The sequence below is a fragment of the Aedes albopictus genome, chromosome 1, assembly GCF_035046485.1.
Source record: "Aedes albopictus strain Foshan chromosome 1, AalbF5, whole genome shotgun sequence".
Classification (NCBI taxonomy): domain Eukaryota; kingdom Metazoa; phylum Arthropoda; class Insecta; order Diptera; family Culicidae; genus Aedes; species Aedes albopictus.
In genome coordinates this window covers 78,843,593-78,870,313 of record NC_085136.1, presented here as the reverse complement: position 1 = coordinate 78,870,313, position 26,721 = coordinate 78,843,593, and the positions used below count along the sequence as shown (strand labels likewise).

The 26,721-nt window shown below is 37.7% G+C and overlaps 2 protein-coding genes across 3 annotated transcripts in view; one reads left to right on the top strand and one right to left on the bottom strand.

Annotated features, from left to right (window-relative positions):
* Window positions 1-20,425, bottom strand: part of LOC115268983 (uncharacterized) — a 50,952-nt gene extending 30,527 nt beyond the window's left edge. The window contains exons 1-2 of one of the 2 annotated variants that reach the window (XR_009996088.1): window positions 13,063-20,425; window positions 2,278-12,983 (exon numbers count right to left, since the gene is read on the bottom strand). Coding sequence is in view for 1 of the 2 variants with exons in the window: in XM_062844897.1 (XP_062700881.1) it covers window positions 12,628-12,983; window positions 13,063-13,648 (942 nt within the window). In the remaining variant the exon portion in view is untranslated. Of the gene's footprint in view, window positions 1-3; window positions 12,984-13,062 lie in introns of those variants that run through there. The other variant, XM_062844897.1, reaches the window with a different exon arrangement.
* The window catches only part of LOC115256872 (cytoplasmic dynein 1 light intermediate chain 1), a 47,240-nt gene that overhangs the window by 971 nt on the left and 19,548 nt on the right, over window positions 1-26,721 (top strand). The gene's annotated exons all lie outside the window — the stretch shown is intronic.

Genomic DNA, 26,721 nt, shown 5'->3' with positions numbered 1-26,721 from the left:
AGTGACGGCGATGAATCAACAACCTGCATCATCCATCATCATCATCATCATCAGGGACATGATTCAAATTGGGAAATGCAATTCTCGAGATTGAGACGAAAATTGTGCACCATCTGTCAAACGCGGATAGACGTAAATGTCACACAGATTACTCTGATGTGCTCAGGTGACGAAGGCAAAACATTCCTTCCGAGTCGAAAGATGATTGAATCTGGGTTGAACTGACGGAAGAAAGGTGAACGGTATGGGAGGAACATTGTGCTTCACTTTTGCATAATTATTAATTCCCACCCATGGCAGTTTTTTCGCTGGTCTGCACTCTGCAGCTATGACTGTTATTGGCATTGCATACCAAACGGTCCCCCTGCCATATATATCGGAAGGGGAACGAAGGGTGAATTGAATATGTTCGTATATGTTATGTATTCGTTTTCCCTTTAAATTCGACAAGTATTCCGCTAGAAATTCCTTTACAAGGTGTTGCTGTATGAACTCCTCTAGAAATTGCTTTACAAAAAGCTACCTAAAGGAAATCCTTGAGAATTTGCTTGAGAAATTCCCCAAGAAGTTTCTTCAGGAAGCTTTCTAGAAGCTACTGCAGGAAATCCTCTAGAATTTTTTTCAAAAGTTCCTTCAGCAAACACTACAGGAGTTGCTTTAAAAATTCCTTCAATTTCTCTAGAAATTCTACCGCAATTTGCTCCATGAATGTGTTCAAAATTTTCAGCACAGATGTCTCCAGAGGTTCTTCCAGGAATTCCTGCTGAAGTTTCTTCTGAAATTTCGCCAGCAGTCCCTTGAAAAGTTTCTCTAGGAGCTCATTGGGGACTACGAAGGTTGATGAGCCGGGAAACACTCTTCCTTCCTACGGGGTTTCTTATGGGAGTATGAGTGAAAAAAAAAGCAAAAAATCTTCCCTCCTTCACTTTCTCACAGAAAACCGCAAACAAAATCATCACCTTCGTAGTCCCCAATTCAGGAGTTACCTGATAAAATTTGGAACGAATATGTTGAGGAATTCTTCAGATATTCACTGAAAAAGAACGGAAAAAAGCTATGATGATTTAATTCGTTTGGAGAAATTCTCAGACAATTTGATACATACGGAAAATTCTTGATGAAACCCTATCAGGAATTACAGAAGAAACCAAACTATTTGAGAAGTTCTTGGAGGAATTCCTGTAGGAACACTTCGAGAAGCTGTTAGAGAAACTCCTGGAGGTATTATTTATTAAAGTGCTCTTAGAAGAATTCTAGGGCCTTATGTAGAAACTCTTTGAAGCCTATCCTATAGAACTGCATCGAAGAACTTCTAGAGATTTATGAAGAAACATCTTGATGTTGTTCCATGAGAAATATTTGAAGAGATACCTTGATGTATCTTGCAGAACTTTTGAACAATTCATATTCCAATGGGGCACGTTCGGCGTAGTACTAGATTTGTAGTAATGAGCTGAATTTTAGTATGGTGAGAAGGTCATTCTCCGTTTCTACAATGAAATGGTGCAAAAAGCGTGGGTATTATGATTCCTTGCCTAATTTGATGCTGTTTGAGCAAAACTTTGGATAACTATGTTGTTTATGTTGCAAGAAATGGAGAGAACAACAACACTGTTGCCCAAAGTTTTGCTGCTAGGTACGTCGATCGCGTTTTTATTGTTGCAACATATTATTCTCGGATACTCCAGATTGCTCCTGTCGTAGTCCTCGTCACCAGATTGCTGCCGATACGGCCATGTATTGTATTGTATTGTATTGTATGTGGACCGTGTGCAACGTATCCAGTGATTAAAAGTCGTGTCTCAACATCGTTGCCTCAGTCCGCATCGTTGGATCCGACGAAATGTTCGTCTGGTTCCTTGCTGTAGATTAGCTGCAGATCTAGCGACCCCTTTAGGTATCGCAAAATACGATTTGCCGCTATTCAATGCGCTTTTACCGGGTCGTTACAGAACTGGATAACTTGATTCACGGTGAAACAAATGTTCGGACACGTGCCTTGTGCCAGGAACTGGAACCCTCCTACCAACTGACAGAACGGAACGTTCTGCATCTGTCTTCGTTCTTCATCGATAGTAGGGCTCATCTACTTCGTCAACGTTTGGTTAGGGTCCGCCGGAGTCGACTGCACTACGGGTCTACACAGTCTTCCTTGCCAATACGTTATAGTAACTGCTGAACACAGTGTTTATTTATCTATCATTATTACAGACTTATTGTCCCAATGATGGTTTTCATTCAAAACTAACAGCAAAACTCGGTCAAATAACAGTAAACAAACACAGTTAGAAAAAATCACCGACTTCGGTAATGTTTTACCGAAATCTCAACCGTTAAGTTTGTTTTACAGGAAAAATTCGGTAAAGGTAGCAACTTTTACCGAAGTTCGTTAGAGTTTGACAGATAAACGATAACATTTTACCGAAATTTGTTATTTTTTTACAGAATTTCGTTAAAAATCCATTACCGAACGCTCAGCGGTTGAGATTTCGGTAAAAATTACCGAACGCGATTAGCTGTGAATAATATGTAAAACAAAACAACTACAATACAATTCATTCCACTATCCTGGAGGTGAGTTCTTCGATAAAATTACGACGGATGGTTTGTCTGGGAAGATGGAAGTCAAAACCTGATGCTACTGTGTTAAAACAACGTTGCAGGCCAATCATTGCGCAGTTTTGTCCAAAAAGAGTTCGTCGGAGCGGCAATCGTAACATGGCATTAGCTCGTAGTCTTCTGCTGCGAGCAATAATGCCGATCAGTGCAAGAATAGCAGGACAATCTACACAGTTAGAAAAAATCACCGACTTCGGTAATGTTTTACCGAAATCTCAACCGTTAAGTTTGTTTTACAGGAAAAATTCGGTAAAGGTAGCAACTTTTACCGAAGTTCGTTAGAGTTTGACAGATAAACGATAACATTTTACCGAAATTTGTTATTTTTTTACAGAATTTCGTTAAAAATCCATTACCGAACGCTCAGCGGTTGAGATTTCGGTAAAAATTACCGAACGCGATTAGCTGTGTATTCTCCCTTGCAGAAAATCCGCGATTATCATCGCTCTATTAAATAACATCTCTGCGTGTTTGTAGCGTTTTGAGGTGTATCAATCGACATCTACTATGATAGCTCGGCAATCGGTGAGGGTCACGCCAGGGAAGCCTGCGAAGTGCAAAACGGATGAAGCGACGCTGAACCGCGATTCAATCCTTTCTATGTCGTTCTGAACGAGCGAACAAACGAGCGAGCAATAGAGTGACACGGTGTGCCAAAAACCGTTATTAACAAATAAAAATGTCCACCCAAGTGGTACCCGGCATTCGAAAGATATACTATTCTAGTATCTCCTCTGAAAATTTGAAAATCTTTCATCGAGGGAAACTAAAGTTTTTGTGATTTGAAGATTTTGAGCCATTTCTATAGGATTTTCTTATATGAGTAAATATGCACGCACGGTATGCCTGATACCACTATTAACAAACAAAAATGTACTCCAAACTCACACCCGGCGTTTGAAAGATATACTATTCTAGTATCTCCTCCAAAAATTTGAAAATGTTTTATCGAGGGAAACCAAAGTTTTTTCTGTTTGAAGATTTCCCTAGATTTTCATAGAATTAGCTCATATATGGAAATATTGGCATACGGTGTTCTTCAATCTTAAACAAATAATAACACTGCTAAACAAAATTAAAAAAAAACGTATTATGAGATGAGAAAAAAAAGAACAGGGTTTTGGAATCCTAGAAGTGTCATAGTGAAAGAATTTTCGAAAAAATATTGTACTTCACAGTTAAAGATTGAAGTTTGAATTGAGAACTTGGGGTGTTTAACTGATACATATACGCATTAGAGTTTCTAGGGTCCTAAACCCCTATTATTATTTTTTCTCATTCCATGACACGAACTAGTGTTGAACGACGTTATGAGTTTCACAAATTCCAAAAGTACAATAAATATTCAAGCAACTTCTCCGAAAATTTGGCAACATTTTGTTTTAGCTGTATTAACGAGATTTTTAGCCCTAGGCTAGTTCATCTTGGGACCCACGCTTTTTTTTTTCTTCCGAAGAAAGAACTCAAATTTTGTGAGTTTGTCGGGAGTGGGATTCGATCCCAGGTCTTCGGCGTGATAGTCAAGTGTTCTAACCATCACAACAGGTCCGCTCCACATTTGGCAACATTTCATTGAGAGGAGTGTCATTTAGCGTAGTTTAATATTTCATAGTTCTACCTGCTACTCGAATACAAATAAAAATGTGGCACGCCGTGAGCGTTGATTACATAAACTTTCTAAGTGTTTGGCACCGGTTTTTTTGTTTTTAAGTACGTTATGAATATATTGGTATCTTGTCGGTGAATTTGAAAACGTTTCATGGTGAAACGAGAGTTAAACTGAATTAACAGCCCAATGTTTTGGTATCCCTAGGAAGCTTTGTCAATCGTTGGTATAATGTTTAAGATATTGAAGCTTTTAATTTAAAGTAAACCTAAATGCTAACAGTTTTACTACCCAGCTGTTATACGTTATGTTACTAACGTGTCTTCCGTGAATTTAGAAATTTTACATTTGAATGATCATTAGTAACAACAATTTTTAGCTTTGATTTCAATTTCTTTAGAGATATGCATACTATCGCCTTATCTATAAACACGGTTAAAAACACCTACTGAGTTTTGTAATAGTATCGCAAAAAATGTGATTTATAATCAAAGTTTTAGATGAGTTACAAAATATATATTCATTGCGAGGAATGATTAACATGAGAAATTGAAATAATATTCTATGAAGTTACTACATTTTCATTACACTTTATCAAGATATGATGAGATATTTTCAAACCACTGTAATTTGCGAGCGATTCAATGAAATGTTGTCAAATTTTCAGAGAAGTTGTTTGAATGTTGTATCTTTGGAACGGTGTTAGTGAAACTTATTAATATGTATTTGTTTATGATTTGAAGAACCAATGAAACATCCTATGACAATATTACCATATATGAGCTTATTCTATGAAAATAGAGGAAAATCTTCAAACAGTAAAAACTTTGGTTTCTTTCGATAAAACATTTTCAAATTTTCGGAGGAGATACTAGAATAGTATATCTTTCGAACGCCAGGTGTGAGTTTGGAGTACATTTTTATTTGTTAATAGTGGTATCAGGCACACCGTGCGTGCATATTTACTCATATAAGAAAGTTCTATAGAAATGGCTAAAAACCTCCAAATCACAAAAACATTAGTTTCCCCCGATGAAAGATTTTCAAATTTTCAGAGGAGATACTAGAATAGTGTGTCTTTCGAATGCCGGGTACCACTTGGGTGGACATTTTTATTTGTTAATAACGGTTTTTGGCACACCGTGGTGACTTAAGGCAGTACATAGTAGGCTGCGGCTTATTTTTCAAAAGTTGTTGAAACCTGGAATTCGTAAGCTCTTTTGGATTCAAATGACACAAAAAGAGAAACCTCTGAGTTCAAGCCAAAAATATTGAGATTTTTGAGTAATAAAAAGGTGTTTTCACTTCAAGTGCCATAACTTTCTCAATTTTCAACCGATTTTCAATCTTTTATGAATTTCTCACAAATTAAATTTCGAATAAACTAGTAGAACATCATTTTTTTTCCAAAGTCACGCAAAACATGAGTTTTTGAAGATTTAATTCATTTTTTTCTTCTTTTTACAAAAAATTTTAACTTTAGAATCCTATAACTTTTTAACCGTTTGACCAATTTTAATTTTTTTAGCTTGCTTTTGTAGATATTTTCGTTGCCTATCTTTGTCCTAAACAAACTTTTCATCAAGGTAGTCATTTTTATGATACTTTTTATCAAACACTGCCAAAATATGCCTTAAACTTGATTTTTTTTATGTAAAATTGGAGTTTTTGACGATTATTCGCAATTTTTTACCCCAAACCAGATACTTAGCCTCATATTTAGGGTTATGGAACACATTGGAGGATTTTTTTTTCAATTTTTTTTTCTGACATTTTGAACATGAAAACATTTTTTGGTTCAGAACACTCCAAAAACTGAAGTTTAAGTCTTCCATATGATTATTGAGAATTTTTTTTTTCACTTTGAGCCCGAAACTAGGTATGAAAACAACTAAAATTTACCCAAAATTCTGATTTTTTCAATAAAATACGTGTTTCTGAACGGTTTTTGGTATTTATCTATTTTGAAACGTTTTTTTAACGGTACAGTTTATTCACAGCATTTTTAGGCAACAAAAATATCTAAAAAAGCAAGCTAAAAAAATTAAAATTGGTCAAACGGTTAAAAAGTTATAGGATTCTAAAGTTAAAATTTTTTGTAAAAAGATGAAAAAAATGAATTAAATCTTCAAAAACTCATGTTTTGCGTGACTTTGGAAAAAATGATGTTCTACGAGTTTATTCGAAATTTAATTTGTGAGAAATTCATAAAAGATTGAAAATCGGTTGAAAATTGAGAAAGTTATGGCACTTGAAGTGAAAACACCTTTTTATTACTCAAAAATTCGACTTTGAAGCGATCGCGCGACCTCTAAATCTCAATATTTTTGGCTTGAACTCAGAGGTTTCTCTTTTTGTGTCATTTGAATCCAAAAGAGCTTACGAATTCCAGGTTTCAACAACTTTTGAAAAATAAGCCGCAGCCTATACATAGTCGTCGGTAAACCCGAATAAAAAATACAGTAGAAAAACCGAACGTTGTATTGTAACAGTACTATTTAAAACCATATTTTTACAATAGACACCACTGTAAAAATAAAAATACAAAAACACTAAAATGTAATGTAAACACCATACAGTAAATTGTAAATAAGATTTTTACAATATTCTATACGGGTTGTTAAGTATTGTAACAATATAAAAAAATATTTTTCTCCATATATATTTTTTTGCAAAACCATACATTATATTGTAAATGAATTGTTATAAATTCTGATACGTGGGTTTTAATAAACCGTACATTGTATAGTACACGTATGGTTTCAAACAATAAAATGAACTGTTAATATATTGTTTTTAATTGTAATTTCACTACTGGTTATACATTTAATTAAATGGTTTTGGAAAGGTTCTCTTTTGTTATGTTGTATTGTTTTACATTAAGGACGAGGTTGCTAGAGTTACAAAATGGCAGGCGGTATGGCGCCCACTGGCACCTGCCTTCCTTCTTCCCCTAACCCTAACCTTGAACGAGTACGGATGTCGACGAACAAATGCATTAGATTTAGCAAACTTACCTGCATAAAATGCAATGCAATTGCTACTGGTGCTACATAAATAGTTTTCTTCTTCAATAACTTAATCTTCATTTGAATATTAACTATTTTTCCATAGATTCGTGTAAAAACGTAGCACTCAAAGCACTATTTTCGTCCACGGGCGCGTATTGCATTTTATTCAAATGATGCCTAAATGCACTTCTAAATACACTAGCACTTCAAGAATTTGATGGAATACTGAAAACACTTTCCATTTTCATTTGACACACAATTTGTCGCCCGAAATCGGTTATTTTTTCACATTCGTGGTCGAAAACCCAATTCCATTTCGATCGCGGTAAGAAAAGCAACAAGAGCGAACTGAAAAGCGTACCGTAGAACTAAGTGTCGTTGTTGAACGCTGCATGAAATGTATCCGTTCGATGTCAACGTTTATCAGATAAAACAGCTATCTTTGCCAATGATTGCATATATTTAGAATATTACGTTCAAAGTACACGCGAGCACGTTGTAAAATTGGAGAAGAACAGTTAATTTGCTGTTTGTGCATTAATTTTTGCATTGATCAATATCACCCCGTATCACGGTAGAACGGTTCGAGAGAGACGCAGCAAGAGAGAAATCAGGATTGTCAAAACATGTAAATAAAACGGCGCACAATGCGATAAGTGCGTTGAATACTGGACCACAACAAAAATTAAAAAATATTTTTGTGAACCCGGTCGTGCTCAGTTATGCAAACGAGTCCACGAAGTCAATATAACGTACGTTAAACTTCTAACATGAAAAATTAATACTAGTAAATTAATCAAAACGAATTCAGCCGAGATTTTCTTTCGTGTTTTTGGCCACCGTACACTACTCTGTGCACCGCTTGGTTTGTTTTGTTTGAGTGGGTGGTTGGGAGGGTGTTTCGAAGGGAGACAGAATGTTTGTTATGATCTGCAGGGAGCTTCACCTTAAGTAAACCATATAATGTTATATTATCTCGTCATTTTCCTCCTGTTAATGGCATCTTAGGCTTGCTATAGCATTATGAGAATGCGCTTTGGGAATTCTCCAGAGCGTTTTGGATAACCCTTCATATATTGGATTGCCCACGTCTAAGTCTGAGTCGAGGTCTGAGTAGTCTCTGATTGCATTAACAGTTGAAGCTTAGGCTCCCATGCCCCACTAGTCACATAACCGGGTTTCGCAAACTAAGCATTATTTATGGCAACACTTTGAGCGGCATGATGGAACTATGCCGAGCGCGCTAAGTATTATTAGACCACTAATGTAGTTGCATGAAGTGGGTGACGAGGTACATAAGTATCATTACAGCGTGCTTAACCGTTATTGCGATATTGAGGCTCCAGTTTGACCAAAATTTGAAACACACGGAGAAATATATAACAACTCATGAGAAAACTGTCAAGTTCGATTAAAGTATAAGTTAAAGATGGCTCTGAGTCAAAGATAAAGTTCGTCAATCGTATTCCTCTCATCGCACTTTACATACATAGCCCACCATATCTCTTGGATCTGCAGTTCTGGTTTAGTACTTATTTAAAAATTTTAGTGACTTTAAATTGATGTTTCAACTTATTCACTTTTTTTCTTTCCTTTTCTTTGCATCAAAAAAGTCACAAACATCAACAAAAAAAGCACGGAAAAAAAATCTAAAACTGAAAAAAATAACTAAAAATGTACGGAAAAATAATGTTTCGGAAAAGTGAATGGTTCAAACGTAAGAAAAACAGTATGATAAATTGTTACCAGGGTTTCAACTTTTCATTGTCGCGACACGAAAATTAGCAATTTTCACTCCTGACGAGAAACGAAAATCACTGACTCACGCGAGTTGACAAGTTCGCTGCATCGTTGGCTCACTATCGTTTTGTAACTGGATTCTCACTTTTCCTTGTTCTCGAACGAATATATATTCTCACGCATTCAGTTTCTCACAACTCACGGATCACGGAGTTTTTCAGTGCCTAACGAAAACAAAAGAAAAAGAAAAAGTGATTCACTCTTGACGACCGCGCATTAAAAACTAGTGTTCTTTTCCAAAATGTCCAAAGATCTATAGCTTTGACTGTTGCGAATTATACGCGTTAACGCAAAAGTACAGTTAATAATTGAGTACCATCAACAATAATCAATTCAACTTTGATAAAAAAAATCTATGAATTTGCAATATTATTTGAATGTACCTATTGCTGGTTGCTTTGAAAGATGGATTTTTGATGCACTTCATCTATCACACTATTTTTGTGCTCCAGCACGGTTGCCGATATCAATTTTATAAATTACACATTTTATGATCTTTTTCTACAAGAGAAATGCATAAACCTGTATAACTGGCCACCCGGTCATGACTCTGGGTGAGAAAAAAGAAAGAAAGCCAAATGCGCGGGTTGTCAGATGGATGAGAATCAAAACAAAATCGAGAAAGAATCAGGCGAAACACACACCACGTGCTTATTTGTGACATTTCTCGACGTCAAAATGCTGTCCGAGAGCGCGGTTGCACTTATCGTCACACTTTTCAACCGTCACACTTTCATACTGTGCTGTTCGATTTAGTGGGAACTGTGCAATAGTTTCCAATCATCATTAAACTTAAAAAAAAAAACATATGTAGGATAGGACATTTTGGAAAGTTTCAGCCTCACCCTTCCAAGCGACGCGACGATGTGACGTTTCACTTTTGCTCCAAAAGTAACCACAACAAACCGTGCTCTGTTTTATTTACCTTCGTGTGCTTAAAGAAAATCCCCAAAAAATCTGTTTCTGCGTCGTCTGTCTGAGCGGATTAACTGATTAAGTAAGTATCCAATAAACTACTTGAATATGACGTTCATTAAGGAAAGGATTTTTTTAGGAATGAGCGGTAAATCATCGTCGACACTATCGAATGTTGCACCAAGATTTCGTTTCTAGACCAGAGAGTGAGGGTCGCACTTACGAATGTTGCTGGTGTGAAATTTCCTTCACTAGAATCCAGATTTGGGAAAGGAATCCAACGGAGAAGATGGAGCTCTTGGTTGAGGATATTTATCTCGGAGTACTGGAGCAAGCGAGCGATAAACTTTCTAATGTCTTCGCAAATGATCATCGGAACTAGGATTATGCACTCGTACTGTTAAGCGCTGTTTAGTTGTGTAAGAATAGTTCACTTTCAAAGCGACGTATAAGTGCCTAGTCCATTCGTAGCCCGCCTACCACTGTTACGTTACATTGATTCTACCAGGCTTATTCATGCCGATAGTTGCTCCAAATAGTATAGGATAAGTTTATATAAATTTCATAGCACTATGGATAACGCCACACATTTCGGTTTAATGATGCTCCTCTCCAACTTCGGGATCCTCCCACGCTCGTCAAATCACTCTCGAATTGGTCAGCCCACCTTGTCCGTTGTTTTGAACCATCCGGATTTCTTCCGAACACATTTTTTGCAGGGTTGCTATCCGGCATTCTTGCAGTATGCCCTGCCCACCATACCCTTCCGGCTTTGGCTACTTTCTGGATGCAGTGTTCACCACATAGCGCAGCGAGCAATCAATGTGAGGATCATTAAAAAAGGCTTCCATGCTGTAAGAGTAAGTGTCTTAGTTAAAGCTATTCCTTATTCGATGTTTTCGTAGTGAACTATTTGAATATTTGAATGTAACATGGCAACATATATCTCAATTATAAATAAACACGGAAACAATCAACTTGATAATCTTTCAAATATCTAGGATCATTGACCAACAGTTATTTAATAAGAAACTACTATAACGATAACTGGTACACTTACCCTGTGAATAATAATCGAAATTATATTGACGCCGTGGAAATATGACAACTCCTTATGTATTCTGTATATTGATTGATGCACCCAAGTGAAAAGAAGAAGAAGTTTTGACATCCGAGCGGTGTGCCGCCGATGAGATCCTCGTCGCTGATTGGTCCATGGATGTAAACGGCACACCGCTTGGATGTCAAAACTTCCTTTTCTTTTCGCTTGGTGCATCAATCAATAGATATAAAAATATAGTAGGTACCTAAGTCCAAATAAAGACGGTCTTTATGCGAATGTCTCGATTATGATTTTTCTTTAAGGCCTTACTGACTTCACCGTTTGCTCTTCGTCGATTCTCTAAATTATTATTTTTGTTGCGCCTTTTGCAAGATATAGGTTCTCCCTATGAATTTAAACCAAAAAATCTTTGGAAAACTCGATCATGTTCTGTAATAGCACAAAGAGAGCATCGACGAAGAGAAATCGATAATGTCAGTTAGGCCCTAATGAAAAATCATTGTCGATCTATCGTCACGGTTGCATTCATTGAAATATTTTACGAAGCGACAACAATGTTGACGATGATATTCCGGGTTGCCTTCAGGAATATTTTGCGGCATTCCATCAGGAATTTCTCCCGGGATTCCTTTTTTTGATTCCTCCCGGCATTCCTTTGGAGATTTCAGTCGGGATTCTTTGTGGTTTCTTTCAGTCATTTATCCGACATCCTAAACTAACCGAAAATTGGACCCAGAAACTATATACGTGGTCTTACTAAATGAAAAAGTTTGAATTATATCAAAAAAGAATGGTAGTGTAAGAAAAAGTAAGATACATTTTTGAGATACATAGATATCTATGTTGTAAGCCGTAATGTAATCAAGCAATCCTTTGTCTATTCTTTTTGAGTTATCGTTTAGAGTTGTCTTGTATCTATAAGGGGACAATGATTTTCTTTTTTACTACAGCATAGACTTCCGTTTTTTTTTTCGTGAAATCAGGTTTATTTTATTGGAACTTTTGATAACAAAGTTATTTAAAGATTTAAATTGTGAGACCATGGTGGGCGTTAATTCAGTTCATTATTATACGCCGCGTCATAGTCAGTTACCTCAACCAGTTTAAAATGAATCTCTTAAATCATTCGTTTATGGCCAACGTGAGGGCCCTTTGGAATATACCTTTGTTCGCCTTTATCTTCAACACGTTTTCCAGATTTTCGTCCTTCATTCGGTTTCGTGGTTTTGTGAGTATGATATTGAATTGACTGAAGTCGCGTTCTACACTGCACTGCGTCGAAGCTGCTCCAAACACGACCTTGGCCAACTGCCAAAGTTCAGGATCTTCGAAGCGCCTTTGTGCCCAGTATTGCACGATATTGAAATTCGGAACATCAGCATCCACCCGTTGTTGATATTGCACGTTCCTCAATTTCATTTCCCACGTGCTCGTTTGCGGAGTGGTTGCTGAAGTTTCTCCGAGTCGTGCAGATAGGTAGCTGTTTAAGCTAAACCTTCCTTGCGATGATGATGGCACAGCTTCTTCCGCCGGCGGAGGGGTTGATGATTCCTGACGTGTGGTTCTGTTGATCTTTTTGTGGAGCGCAAGCAGATAGTCCTTAAAAAGAATATTTATGGCTTGAACTCAAAAACAGTAGCCTGTTGATTTTCAAAACTTACAATTATGCGTTCTTTATGTGAACACGAAAATATTTTCGATCCATAAAATGAAAATCGAGGATCCATATACACCGCTACTTGAAAAGGATAATTGTCGAACAAGGCTTTTTCTCGAATTTCCATTGATGCCAGGATTGTTGCTCTGAAAATATTGGTTTCCAGCGCCGCTACTCTTCCAAATGCAGTCATCCAAAAGCCAAAAAAGTCGCTGAGGGTACATGTTTCTTTTTGGATTGCCAAAGTGCAATCATATAGTGGTTCGAACGCCGTCACAAATGATCCAATGAATTCCCAGTATGTTGTTAGATCTGCGAAAACATAAAACAATTTTAATCAATACAGAGAGATAGAGTAATAGAAAGATAAATAGAAAACAAGAAAGTTTACCCAGTTCGGCATATTCACAACCAAGCCTTTCGAAGAAATCCTTGCTGTTCAGTAGGCTTTGTTGCATAAGAAAGTTCGAATTCCATCTTGTTGGACCAGGAATAGACGGATATTTTCCACCAGAAACCTCGAAAAAATTTTTGTACTTGGTGTTATGAAACGCCACAACTATCTTGGTGATAGCTTTGATATTCCTTTGATGAACCTCGTCTTTGCACACATCGGAGACCACTAGCTGCACAGTATGCGCACCACAGCGTATGCATGCTACTTGATGTCCACAAATGAGGTCATTCAAATCATTCAAGAACCCTTCCATGGTGTCATCGTAATCTTCGAGGCCATCTACACCATTAGGCGTTTCTTCGTCCGTTTTCTGCATGCTGCCGTCTACACTACAATCGAGGTACTGTTCGATGTCTTCTGTAGTGTCCTTCTCCATCAAATGTACCATTTTCACCATGTTGCGTCCATTATCAACAGTGACGCTGTATACTTGGTTGATGTCGATGTTCAATTCCGCCAACTTTTGATAAACCTCGTCTTTCAAATTTGTAGCCGTGTGACGATCGTGAAGTTCAACCATACCTACGATTCAATTAGAGATTGTGGATAATAACTGGGAAAAACTTGTGGTATTGGTACCATAGTCAAGAACTGTAATGGCTATATACCACAGACAAACAGACGTAACACCTTGAACGACTTTCATGGAAATCCATCGCCCAGTTCACACTACCATCACCTGGTGGAAAAGTTGCACGAATCACTGTGTTGTGCAATATCGTCAACAGAAGGCGCTAGTGTGAAACGTCAAACGCATAGAAAAACGATGCGCGCGCTTCTGGTTGTGAAAGCCACAACTATGAGAATTTAAAATGATCGTTAAAAGCGTGGTTGATGGAAATTTCGCAAGTGTTACGTCTGTTTGTCTGTGTATATACTGTGATGAATAAAACATGGTCAATGCTTACCGAGCGTTAACTTTTTATACTCGCCTTCTTCCGTTATGAGCTGGGCGTTTATTCCAAGCACACTTCTATACATTTTTGAGGCAGCATCAATTTTTAATGATATCATCTTGCCGCAGACATCATCTTTTATGATGGTATCAATAGCAGAGGCGACTTTTCCCAAATACTGGTGGACGTTCTTGTCGTTGATGGACACTTTCAAGGCTTCACAGTAAGGATCAACCAGATCCTTTATTCCTTCGAGGTGGATGAACGAAAATGGTAACCCATGAAGAGATACACACTTGATCACTCCACCAAATAGGCGTTCCCGGGACATTCGCACAGAGATTTTTGGATCCTGACGTTCTGCTGGATGAGCATTACTTTGACTGGTACCAAGATTCAAAATTTCATACTCTCTCGGATGTAGCTTTTGAATGTGGCGCTTCAAATTTCCTACGCTGTAGGTCGCTTGTGTGTAGCTGCAATTTTCAACAGCAGCACACCGAAATCCACCGCATGCCAACTTTTTTGTTACGCTTTCGATGATGTCCGCAATGCCTCGTCGCTTTCTCGAATTTGGAGGATCCATTTTCCGCAACACGATTACTTCCACAGAGGCTTTGCAATATGAAACGACCGCAATGTTTACAGTTTTTGACAGTTCGCTCAATGAAGGATGAGAATATCAATTTTCGTAGTGAGTCATCTCTAGTGAGAAGAATTGTCTGAGAGTGAGAAATACATTTCATCGGCGAACATTGTTTACGATTTTTCATTGCATCAAACGTGAGAGAAAAAAGATTTTCGGAGATAATTTCGTGAGTAAGAAAATGAAAATCATATTTTCACTGAAAATTCTAGTGAGTGAATATTTATCAATCGCGAAAAAGAGTGAGAATTCAAAACCCTGATTGTTACATAAAAATCGAATGTAAATGTATAGTAGCTACAATGTGCGAAGCTTTTAGCGAATCATTTCATTACAATATACATTATTGTAGCTGGTACACTGTATGGTGCAGGAATGGTTTTCACCAAACACCCTATGGTTAGTTTTTATCCGGGAAGTCCTTGGTAATACGGAAGATGAATCTTAGAGTCCTAGAAGCCTTCGCGATAACATACGACAAACGGTGTTTGAAAGTCAGCTGAATGTCCAGAATTACACCTAAGTCTTTCACATGGTCAGCTCGTTGAAGTTTTGTCCCGTGTAACTGATAGTTAACGAAATAACGGTGCATTTTTCAGGGTTAACTACCATACGGTTCAAACTGCACCAGTTTGTGAAGGCATTCAAATCAGCTTGAAGCATCGTAGCATCACAGATAGAACGAATGCGCAGGAACATTTTCAAATCGAAACTTAATCGTGGGCCTTTGATAACGTAGTTGACATCGTTGAAGTTCCTGGTATGAGCAAACCAAGAAGCGAACGCTGCCCTTCTGACGCGTCACTCGGATTACAAGCACTTTGTTAGCCAATCCGAGGTGCTTCATCAAAAACTTTTCTATCATTTGCTTTTTCGATTCCTTGCGAGTATTTATTGCGCGCGACCTTGTACCTTAGCCAATTTCTGAAATTTTCATTTCTACGCCATTTTTTGTACGATTTGTCTCTTTTGCGTTTAAGACGCAGTAGATCCAAATCGGCACCGATCAGCGTGTCATCGGCATTTCTGAACTGCACGGTATCTGGTTCGCTGAGCTGATCTTGTGCCGGCCGGTCGTCCTCTTCGTCGTTTGCGAGCTCCTCCTCTGAAACCTCGTTTTGCACAATCATTTGGAAAGGAGCATCCAAAAAGATCACGGCACGCCTGATTGCTACGTCTTGAGTCTTAAAGTTTTATATACTCTGTATGCCTTCGGATTATCACTGCAGCCCATCTCGTTCTGACCTCATATCTAATTTGCTTTTTTCTCCTTAGGGAAGTGTATCTATACAGGGTGTTAGGTTCCCGAGTGCAAACTTTTTAAAGGGTGATAGAGGATCATAAATGGAGAAACAAATTGTTCTACGCATATGGTCAAATCTCAACCGTTACGTAGTTATTGAACTTCCCATGTTTATGACTCTTATTGCCTTAATTGGCAATAACTTGAAAATGGTCAAACTTATCGAAGTTTTTTTACTCTTATTCGAAAGATTATTGAATTTTCTAACAAATGGCATCTTTGAATCGATTGGTTTAGTTAAATAACTAAGTTTTCTAGAGCAAAATAACCAAAAATAGTGTATTTTTATTGGTTGTTGTCATTTATCTTTGAAACATGCGTAATAAATTAAAATTCTTTCTTTGGCAAAGTTGTGGCCCCTGTTACACTCTACAATTCGTTCTTTGACACCAAACTTCTAGATCTTATCGTTTTCTTGCAATTTTGATTTAAATGTGTGGCACAATGCGCAAAAAAGTGCTTTCCATGACAGTTGCAAATTTATGATCTGAAATGCGATGTTAAAACCGAAATTGCAACAAAACGATAAGAGAAAGAAGTTTGGTGTCAAAGAACGAATTGTAGAGTGTAACAGGAGCCACAACTTTGCCAAAGAAAGAATTTTAATTTATTACGCATGTTTCAAAGATAATTGACAAAAACCAATAAAAATACACTATTTTTAGCTATTTTGCTCTAGAAAACTTAGTTATTTAACTAAACCAATCGATTCAAAGATGCCATTTGTTAGAAAATTCAATAATCTTTCGAATAAGGGTAAAAAAACTTCGATAAGTTTGACCATTTTCAATTTATTGCCAGTTAAGGCAATAAGAGTCATAAACATGGGAAGTTCAATAACTACGTAGCGATTGAGATTTGACCATATGCGTAGAACAATTTTTTTCTCCATTTATGGTCCTCTATCACCCTTTAAAAAGTTTGCACTCGGGAACCTAACACCCTGTATACCATGACCTCACTTCCAAAAATCGTAGGTATGACAGGTCGAGACGTTTACATGTGGGGTGACTGGTAGACCTTTTGTCGGTGACCAAATAACGACGTAGGACTTTTGCTCTGCCAGTCCGTTTTGTTTAGAACTATACGGAACCGTCGTTGCGTGGTGGATTCCTGCTTGTCTCCTAAAACCGTCGCATCGTATGGGTGACATACTCTTTCCCGTTGTCCGTCCTGATTCTCTTGATGCGTTCTCCCGTATGATTCTCGACATATGACTTGAAATCTTCAAAACTTTCTAACACAGAGGAGCAGATGCCACACTCTGATCGCTTCCCATCGATCACCTTTTAAACGATTGATTCAAATATTCAGTAGTTGGTCAATTGACCACTCGCGGTACTGGCATCGTTTTTGCTCCAGTTTGACGTTTGTTCACTTTCGCCACCTAGTGGTAGCCCGGCCAAATACAGTAGGTTTAGCATTGGGCGATTAAGTTTTCGTGACGATGTTTTTTGATAAAAGTTGTTCTAAGTGTTACGTCTGTTTCTCTGTGCAATAATCATGCAAGATGTTAGAAAACATTATCTTGCCCATTTCACCCTCTGTTCGCCTACCCACACAGACTGTCTCAAGCTGCAGTTTCGCGATCACAATTGAATTGATTTTCTCTCTCTCACCTTGTGCCACACATTCATCTTTCCCCGTTCGGTGATTCGATTGGATTGATCGAAAGGTGAAAATTGTATGTTACCTATGTTTTGTTTTAGCCAAACAGAGTAGATCGCTAAATAAATAGGTCTAGCTTCAACACAATGAAGCGTGTAATCGATGTGCGTGTTGTGGTAGGTAGGTGTAGGTCGCACGATGAATCATTGCTTGTTCACGATAAATTTGCACGACCCCCTCCTTCGCTATCTCTGCCCCACGCCCACACCTCTCGTACCCTGAGGTGCAGTGCAAGCGTTGGAGTTGTTGTACTGAAACAGCTGCTTGCTTTGTGCACATGTGTTGTGAACAAGTGTGATTACTGCTACGCAGCTAGATAGATGGGTGACCGTCAATCAAGCCAGTAGTAGTAATGAATGAAATGCGTTTGTTTACGGTCTATCTTCTTCATTTCATTATGTTTACATTTGTTTTCAGATAGACTAGTTTATAATGTTTGAAAGTATTGCATTTTGTCAGTGTAACGCTGAATTGTACAAAATGTTTGATTCATACTATGTAATATTAGCATTAGATAGAATTTAAAAATACTTTTTAAATTTGAACAGGTATCAGATTGCTCAGAAACCGCATAATGTTTAAAAAAAATGATCCCGCACCTATATGAAGACCATGACATTTCAAAAATTCAAAAGCCCCTCACTGAATCAGTTGTCAAAGGGGGCGTTCAATGAGCTTGAAGTTAGTATGGGAAAAACTTGGCCCAACGTATGAAGAAATCATTTGTTTTATTTAGATGTCAGCCTTTATAGATGGCGCTGTAAGCTTTCAATTATATTTTTTTAAATGTATTTTTGTTGGTCAAACAACTTTGTCGAAGACCGCAAGGTGATTCGATAGCTGTGAAAAAGTTATACCCTAAGAAAAGTGAGGAAAAACATTATGATTGCTTTTCCAGTGCATGTAAAAGTATCGCATCAATAATGCAATTTATATGTTTCGCCTCACTTTACCTAGGGCAGGGATTTTCAGATCGTGCACCGCGACACTTCGAAAAAGTCTTGCATATTGAAATTTTTTAACTGTTTGATGAAAAATCAATCGAATTAATTAGAACAAGGGTTCCATGGAAAAACTATTGGAAGGTGCTCCAAGAGAGTGAGAGTAAAATTTCCATGATTCGCGCCGATGAGTTACCATTGAATCCAGTAAAAAAAAAACCTCTCAGATATTCACCAAGAGTCAAATCTACTGAAACTGTTGATATAAAAATCATATTTTTTCTTAAAACTCGCCATGGATATTTACAAGCATTCTACAAGGAATTTGCAATCTTTTTCAATTAATTCTCTTAAAACTCTAAGAAAACCTATCTAATATTTCGGAGGTTAAGTTCAATGCTAGAGAAGTAATCTATCACTGATATTTAAATCAGTTGACCAGGAATTCTACGACAGCTGGGTGCGTCATGTAATGTACGAAGATGGTTAATTAAGATCTAGTCTGAAAGTTTTCAGAAATATTCTGAGCAAGAAAATACTTCAAGTTGAATAATACCCCGGGCAGACATGTGATACGAGTGTGATTCCTGTACAACGGTACGCAATGTCAAAAAAAATCTAACAAGGCTGACTTGAACAGAGAGAATTTTCAGAATGGCACTCATTTGAAGCGCAATTGTACAGTGATTTTTGTATCACATGTGTGTCATAAGTATAACTGTGTCACTTAACTTTGCTCCGAAACTGGAATGAAAAAAAAATGCAAGTGTGGAAAAATGTTTAACGACGAGTGTATGCATCTGGAATTCGCTAAAAAAATACGTCAGCTTTTTCACAAGTTTGAAATTGGTTTTGTGAATAATGGACATTTGCATCGCGAAGCGATTTATTTCCAAAAAGTGCACCGCGAATCAAAAGGTCTGAAAACCCCTGACCTAGGGTATAACTTTTTCCACATACGTCGGATTTCTGTGATCATTTATAAAAATCCAATTATTTATCATTTTCCAACTACGTTTAACACCAACCAATCAAACGTATTTCGCTTAACTGTTGAACAGCAGACGTCCATGTCATGACCTGACATGTCATGAAATGTGTACGTTAGCCGCTTTGAAGTCGTGTGCGAAATTCTACTGTGATATGATAATAATGAATCGGGACTTTAGAGTCGGAAAATACCGCGATACATTTGGCCAAGTTTTGCAATACTAACTTGAAGCTCGGTGGGCGCCACCTTAGGAGTCAAACTTCACATTTGTTTTCGCGGAAATGTTGGTCACCCTATTGGACACACTTTGTATGTGGCTAGCATTGTTGAAGGGTTCCCTGGTAGTCAAAAGTCTGTCGAACTTTTTGCAGCAATTTTGTTGGACTTTTATTTTTAAGTATCATGGGCCAATATGGGAGTTTTAGAAGGGTTTCGGATGGCTTCCCGGGTGTTTCAAGGATTTTAGGTGGTATCAGGGATTTTCAGGGGTTCTGGTAGTGATATCCTGGGGTTTTAGGATGCTTTCACGTCGATTTAAGGTTATGTTTCAAAGGAGTTTCAATGCATTACAAGGCGTTTCAGAGGGTTTGAGAGAACTTTATAGAATTTCAAGGGAGTCTCAAAAAGCATTAAGCGGGATTTCAAGTCATTTTAATGCGTCTAGAACGGTTTTAGAGGGTTTCAGGGGCATTTGGAAGTAGTTTCTGGATATTTCAGTAGGTTTTAGGAGGCTGTTAAGGTTTAAGGCGAAACTGGATCCATTTCCTCACTTTTTGGTTTTCGATTTTTTATAAAATAACGAAGTAATATTTTCAAAATCGGTTTTCGTACACATGTAGAGTATGGATCAAGGTATCTCCTGAATTTTTCCTTGGTGGAAAATGTTTTTGGTTTTTGTTAAAACCATTTTAAAACAAAATTTTACAAAAAAAATGGTTTCTGCAAAAGCTAAAAACATTTTCCACCAGGGAAAAAATCAGGAGATACCTTGATCCATTTTCTACATGTGTGCGAAAACCGATTTTGAAAATATTGCTTTGTTATTTTATAAAAATTAAAAAATGCTTCCAGTTTCGCCTTCATGTTTCAGGAAGAGGTTTATATGCGTTTTAGTTAATTTACGAGTGGTTTAGGTACATTCAAGGGGGCGGATCACAACGTCCGAGGGCAAACTGTCGCGATCGTTAAGTCGCGTTTTTTTTGCGTTTCATTTTGCGAAACTCCGTGTCTTCTTTACTTAGACTTCATGACCTAGCTGCATGTTTGGACCCATTCAAAATGTTTTAGGAGATTACATGGGACGTTTGGTAGTAGTTTCGGAAGATGTTCCAGGATGTTTTCAAGGAAGTTACTGAATGTTTAGGAGGGGTTTTGGGACGTCGTAAGGGGTTTCTGACAACCCTCTGAAGAAAGCAATGTTTCTTGAAGCCGTCACTTTCGGTGCAGTACCAAGACGTTGGCCTTACTCTAGTTGTATTTGGACAGCAGTCGTTTTACTTCGCTTGTTTCTGTGAGATTTAAAAGTAGGGTTTCGAAGTAGTTTTCGAACACACTTAAACATTTTTCGTGGGCACGGTTTTTCGCGCACAGCTGACTGCTCAGCAAACTCAAAAACTGAACTCGGTAAAATTATGTTTGTGAGCTGATTCTCAGCAAAACAGATGCCGAATCTCAGTAATGAACTGTCAAAGTAGCTGAGATCTCGATAATGTTTTTGTTTGCCTTGCACTCGGCTGCGCGGATTTCAGGGAAAGTTTTAGAAAAGCTGATATCCCGGCACTTAAGATTATGGGTGAATTTTGCCTGATGCTATCAGGGATGTTTTAAGGATATTTTAACGAAGTTTCAAAGCATACCAAGCTGTTTCCTAAGGGACTTTCGAGGGAGTGTCAAGGGATTAGGAGACTTTCAAAGAAGTTCAAGGTGGTTTCAGTAGGTTTCGATGAGGTTTCTGGGGTTTCAACGGGTTCCAGGAGCTTTCAAGAAAGCTTCAGGAATTTTCAGAAGAGTTTGAAGCAAAATTTCAAGACGTTTCAGAGAGACGTGGGTGCCCATCTAATTGTAAGCCTTATTAGTAATACTGCGAGGACCACTTGTCACTATTGTAGATCTGACGACCTATATATCAGGAAACTTCTTGAATATCATAAAACAGCACTGATACGAATGCACCACGGGAATGGTGTAAAGTATCACTAATAAACAAACAAACAAATAACAAACAGCTAAAAAAGCCAACACTATGTTCTACAACATATAATCTTCTTAAACGTCCTTCAACCTTCCCCGCTACTTCATTCTCCTGTTTTATTTTTAATGAAAAATATAATTGATTTTGTTCGATTTATAATAACATTGTCAGAAACTGTTCATCATTTGAAAAGTGTTTAACTATAAAGGCAAATCAGCCAATGTTCGAATATACGAAAGTGTAATATGAGTAAGATGATGAAACTTTTGGTATTTTACTTTAAGGAGGGGGATTCCGTTCCCTCTTGAAGAGAACGCTTGATCTTTTCAATCAAATGATAAAGTAATAAATCTAAGATAAACAACTTGTATGAAATGTATGCAGATTTACAGGAAGCATTCATTAACGGATTCATAATAAAGCATTTTATTTATCATTTAAAGGGCACCTGAAGGGCTAGTGAGCGATCCTTTTTTCGATGTCGAAGATAATTCATTGGAAGTGAGCTTTTAAAACAAATGTCTCGAAATCCTGATGATCTTTAATGCTAGAAAATTTCAGCTAATAAACACAAACAGCGTAGAATGCACAAACGCAGCTTTATGAAAAGCATGTTCCGAACTGTTATCAGCTGTACCAGGTCGCCTCTACAGAAGCAATCTCCCACTTCAGAAATTATTTATATTTACAAACTCTGCTCAAGTAAGATTACTTAGCGTGATCTTTGTCGCTTGTTAGCTGACCACCGTATATGAACACGCGTCTGTCTACTGCTCAAAATGTTATGATCTCAGACCGTCGTCGTCAGGTGAGAAACAAGCTTGTCTCCGTCCGGAGAGTGAGATAAATTTATTCAATGATGGTTTTTACAGCCCACCAATCGACCGGGGCACGCGTTCCAATAATTTCACGTGCATGACGTAATGCCTCTTTTTCGCTCCTTTGTTGACCCGTATTCATCCGCATCTGCTTTCGGTTGGTGTATAGGTAGGTACCGTAGGTTCCCTTATCTTTGTGCTGTGCCTGTCCGTCTTGGCTTGGCTTTGAGATGCCACTTACTCTCTGTGACTGTGGGTAATCCGAGCGGGAACGTATAACTACCACATAACTGCAGAACATCAACGTCAGATATTATGCCAAAACAAGACATTTGCTGGTTATTCAAGAATAGCTTATTTCGTTATTATGCAAGTATTGCATCTTCAACTGAAATACTTCAATGAGTTATTCTTCTTCTATATGGCTCTACGTTCCCACTGGAACTTGGCCTGCATCACTTCAACTTAATGTTCTTTGAGCATTTCCACAGTTATTAATTGAAGGACTTTATTTGCCTGCCCTTGCATGAATTTGTATATTGTGAGGCAAGGACAATGATACAGTATTCCAGTCAAGAAAATTTTACCGACTGGAACGGAATCGAACCCGCCGTCTCCGGATTAGCGATCCATAGCCTTAACCGCTAGGGTAACTGGAGACCCCAATGAATTATTGTCCCTAATATCTTATTCGGGTAGTAAGTATTGTATTTTGCAATTTTGCATTGTACCTGAGTTTGATATTGTTGTATAGCTATTTTCTCTTGCTCGGGACATAGCACTGCCCAACAGCGAATGTGGCGACAGTCCAACAGTTTCCGCAAGCGACGGACGATAACTCAATGATATTCGTCGATAGGAACTACATACACAGGATGAATATCGGTTCGCGTTGCGGTAGCTCATAAGTTGGTTGGCGTGGTCCGGATTGATTGTACCAAGACATTTGAATTCAATGGCACCATACGCGCAACTATATTGCGGTACTTGCGTTGCAATTTTCGCGACACTTCGCATAGAAGGAGGTGGATTTGTTGATGAATGACATCATTTTTATCGTGGTTGTTCACGCTGAGAAAATACAGTGATCAGATGCCACCTTCGTACTGGGCGATATATTTAATCCTTTGAGGCCGCAGGGTTTATATATGATCCCAAACCACAAACAGTACAGGTATGTTATACCAAAAATTGCACAATGAATCAAAGTTAATAAATACTGTCATCAGTGAAGTTGTCGCAAATGTAGGGTCTTGTACCATTTGGGCAGGTGTACCTATTTTGGGCACTTGCTGCTATAACTAAGTAAATTTCAAACCGATTGATTTGAAATTTTGTAAAGAGTTAGGCACGTACAGTATCTAACTCTGTACAAAAATTCAAATCAATCGGTTTGCAATTGACTTAGTCATAGCGGCAAGTGCCCAAAATAGTTACACCTGCCCATATGGTACAAGACCCTACTCCTCTAATATAAGAAAATGTGAATATTTGCGTTTGAAGCTTTATCGATTACCCGAAAAAATGCTATGCTACATGGTTTACACAATCATACAACTTATTCATTCTTCTTCATTAGGCCGATGCGAATATAATTTTTCTTTTATGTTTGACATCTGGGCAACTGCTTGACAGCTCCGTTTAGTACAAAATGTCACAAGGAGTGATTCATCAAATTTCTCCATACAAATTTTAAACTGATTTTTAATTAGATTCCCGGGCATCAAAATGCATGAAAATCTGGTTTTTGGCCCAGTTTGGGCTAAATCGCTAAAAAAGCCAATAATTAAAAAAAAAAACAAGTTACTATTGTACAGTATTTTTCAAGTATTGAAACAAATAGTTCAAGAGCTATTTTTTTATTCTTTAGCTTCCATGTTCTAAGCCAAACGAATTTTACTATATTTTCTCAATATTTGTATAGTCTGTTTCCAAAATTTCGTGCTAATTGAACGAACATTTTTTCTTAGAGAACTTCAAATTGTATGTAATTGTAGCGAACCACTTGGGCAGCGGCCGGTATTTTGGGCACTCTTCTCTATAACTCAGTCACTTCCAAACCAATTGACTTGAAATTTTGTACACGGCTAGATACTGAACGTATCTCATCACGTTCCAAAAATTGTGTCAATTAGGTCAAACTTGACTGAGTTATAGCAGAAAAGTGTCCAAAGTAGGCCCCCTGCCGAGATGGTTCCACTTCCCTATCATTTTTATTATAATATTTATGGAAAAACAAACAACTAAGTATTCAAATATAAGCAAACGAAATATATCACGCCACGTTCATTTTCATGATGTTTTTGTCAGCTTTCAGGAAATGCGGGGGTCAGCTTTGAGCAACATACATGTAGTTAGCTTATTGCTATACTTTCTGAGCAGACTAAAAGAAGATACATTCAATCTGAAAATTATTGAAATTGTAATGACTCCATTGCTGATCTTTTCATTGATCAGCTAATTTGTATTGAAGGCTCAGCCATCATAGAGCTTTACGGAGCCATGCATCAAACTCGCGCATAGAGGATAAGTCAATTGAAAAGCATCTTGATTTCCAAATTATTGCCAATATTTTCTAACATTGAAGATGATGTGATCATTTGTTTATTTCATTCAAAATTATCTAGAGAGGAACCCTTGCAGAAATCCCTGGCGGAGTAACAGGAGAAATTTATGTAGGAATCATTGGAAATATTCCTGAAGACATTTTAGGAGGAACTTCGGCAGGCGTTTCTGGAGAAGTTTCAAAAGGTATTCTTGGAGGAGTCTATGGAGAAATTCCTTGAGGAGTCACAAAACTGATTTCTAGAGGATTTTTAGGATACGTCAGCAGCAGGCATTTCTGGATGAGTCTGACGGAGACCTTCTAAAGGATTTCATGAAGCAATCCATAGAAAAATTCTTGGACGATTCGTTGGAGAGTATTTTGGAAACATCCCAACAGGCCTGCAGGAATTTAAAAATGGCTTTCTGGAGGTATGCTAGGACAGAATCCTGGAAGGATCCAAGGAGAAATATCTGTAGTAATTGCGGAAAGCATTGCATGATTGCATGTCATGATTTTCAAGCATATCCAGCTTGGATGCATCCAATAATTGCTTTTAAGCGTCCTCCAGGAGTTAATGAAAGAGTCCCACTAGGAACTGCGTGCGGATTCTTAGCAAAACTCTTGGGCATTCTGTCAGATATTTTTTGGAGGAATCCCAGCAGTACATATTCTGGGAGGAATTCTAGGTGAAATCCCTGAAGAAATTACAGCGATCACAGGATAATTATTTGCTGAAATTCCTAAACTAATCATAAAATGAATTTCTGGAGGAGTCAGCAGGTGGAATCCATAGATAAACTTCTTGAGGAGTCACAAGAATTTCTAAAGGAATTCCAGTACACATTCTAAGAGGAATTTGGAGAGGAATTTATGAAGGAACTATTGAGGGAATCCCAGGAGAAACAACTACGGGAATGTTTGAAGGAATTCCGGGAATGAACACAGTCAGAGGAGATCATCATTCCCGGTTTACATTTGTTGTCATTTCTGCTACATTGAGTAATCAGTGTCTAATAACCTAAAAACACTGGAAAAAATGTGGAATCATAAGGTGAAATATCATTTCACCTGGAACAATCCTGGAATGCTTGAGAAATGTGGCAGTCAACCATGGAATGCTCTGTGATAGTGAATTATATTGAAGAAGATGTTTAGGATTTTTATGCCCATTCATGTTCTTCGCAATTTAATATGATATTTTTTTTTGTCACCGACCGAGTCCGGCCCAGACAATTTTTCAGATAAGTTTTCTAGATTTTTTGGGGAAATTATCTGTAATGTTCAAGGATAAATTTATTATTCGTTTCGAATAAGATTATTTGGGTGTAATAGAAGCATCCGACGCGAAAACAAATTTTAGTTAAAAACATCGTCGCGAAAACGTCATCGTCCAATACTAATCATATTGTGCTTGACCGAGCAATCACTAAATGGTGGTAGTGAGTAAACGTCAAACAGGAGCAAAAACGACGTGAGCGCCACGAGTGGCCAATTGACCTAATACCAAATATTTGAATCCATCGTTAAAAAGGATGGAGTGTGTAGAGTGTAACGTCTGTTTCTCTGAGATATAGCAGATCACAACCACGAA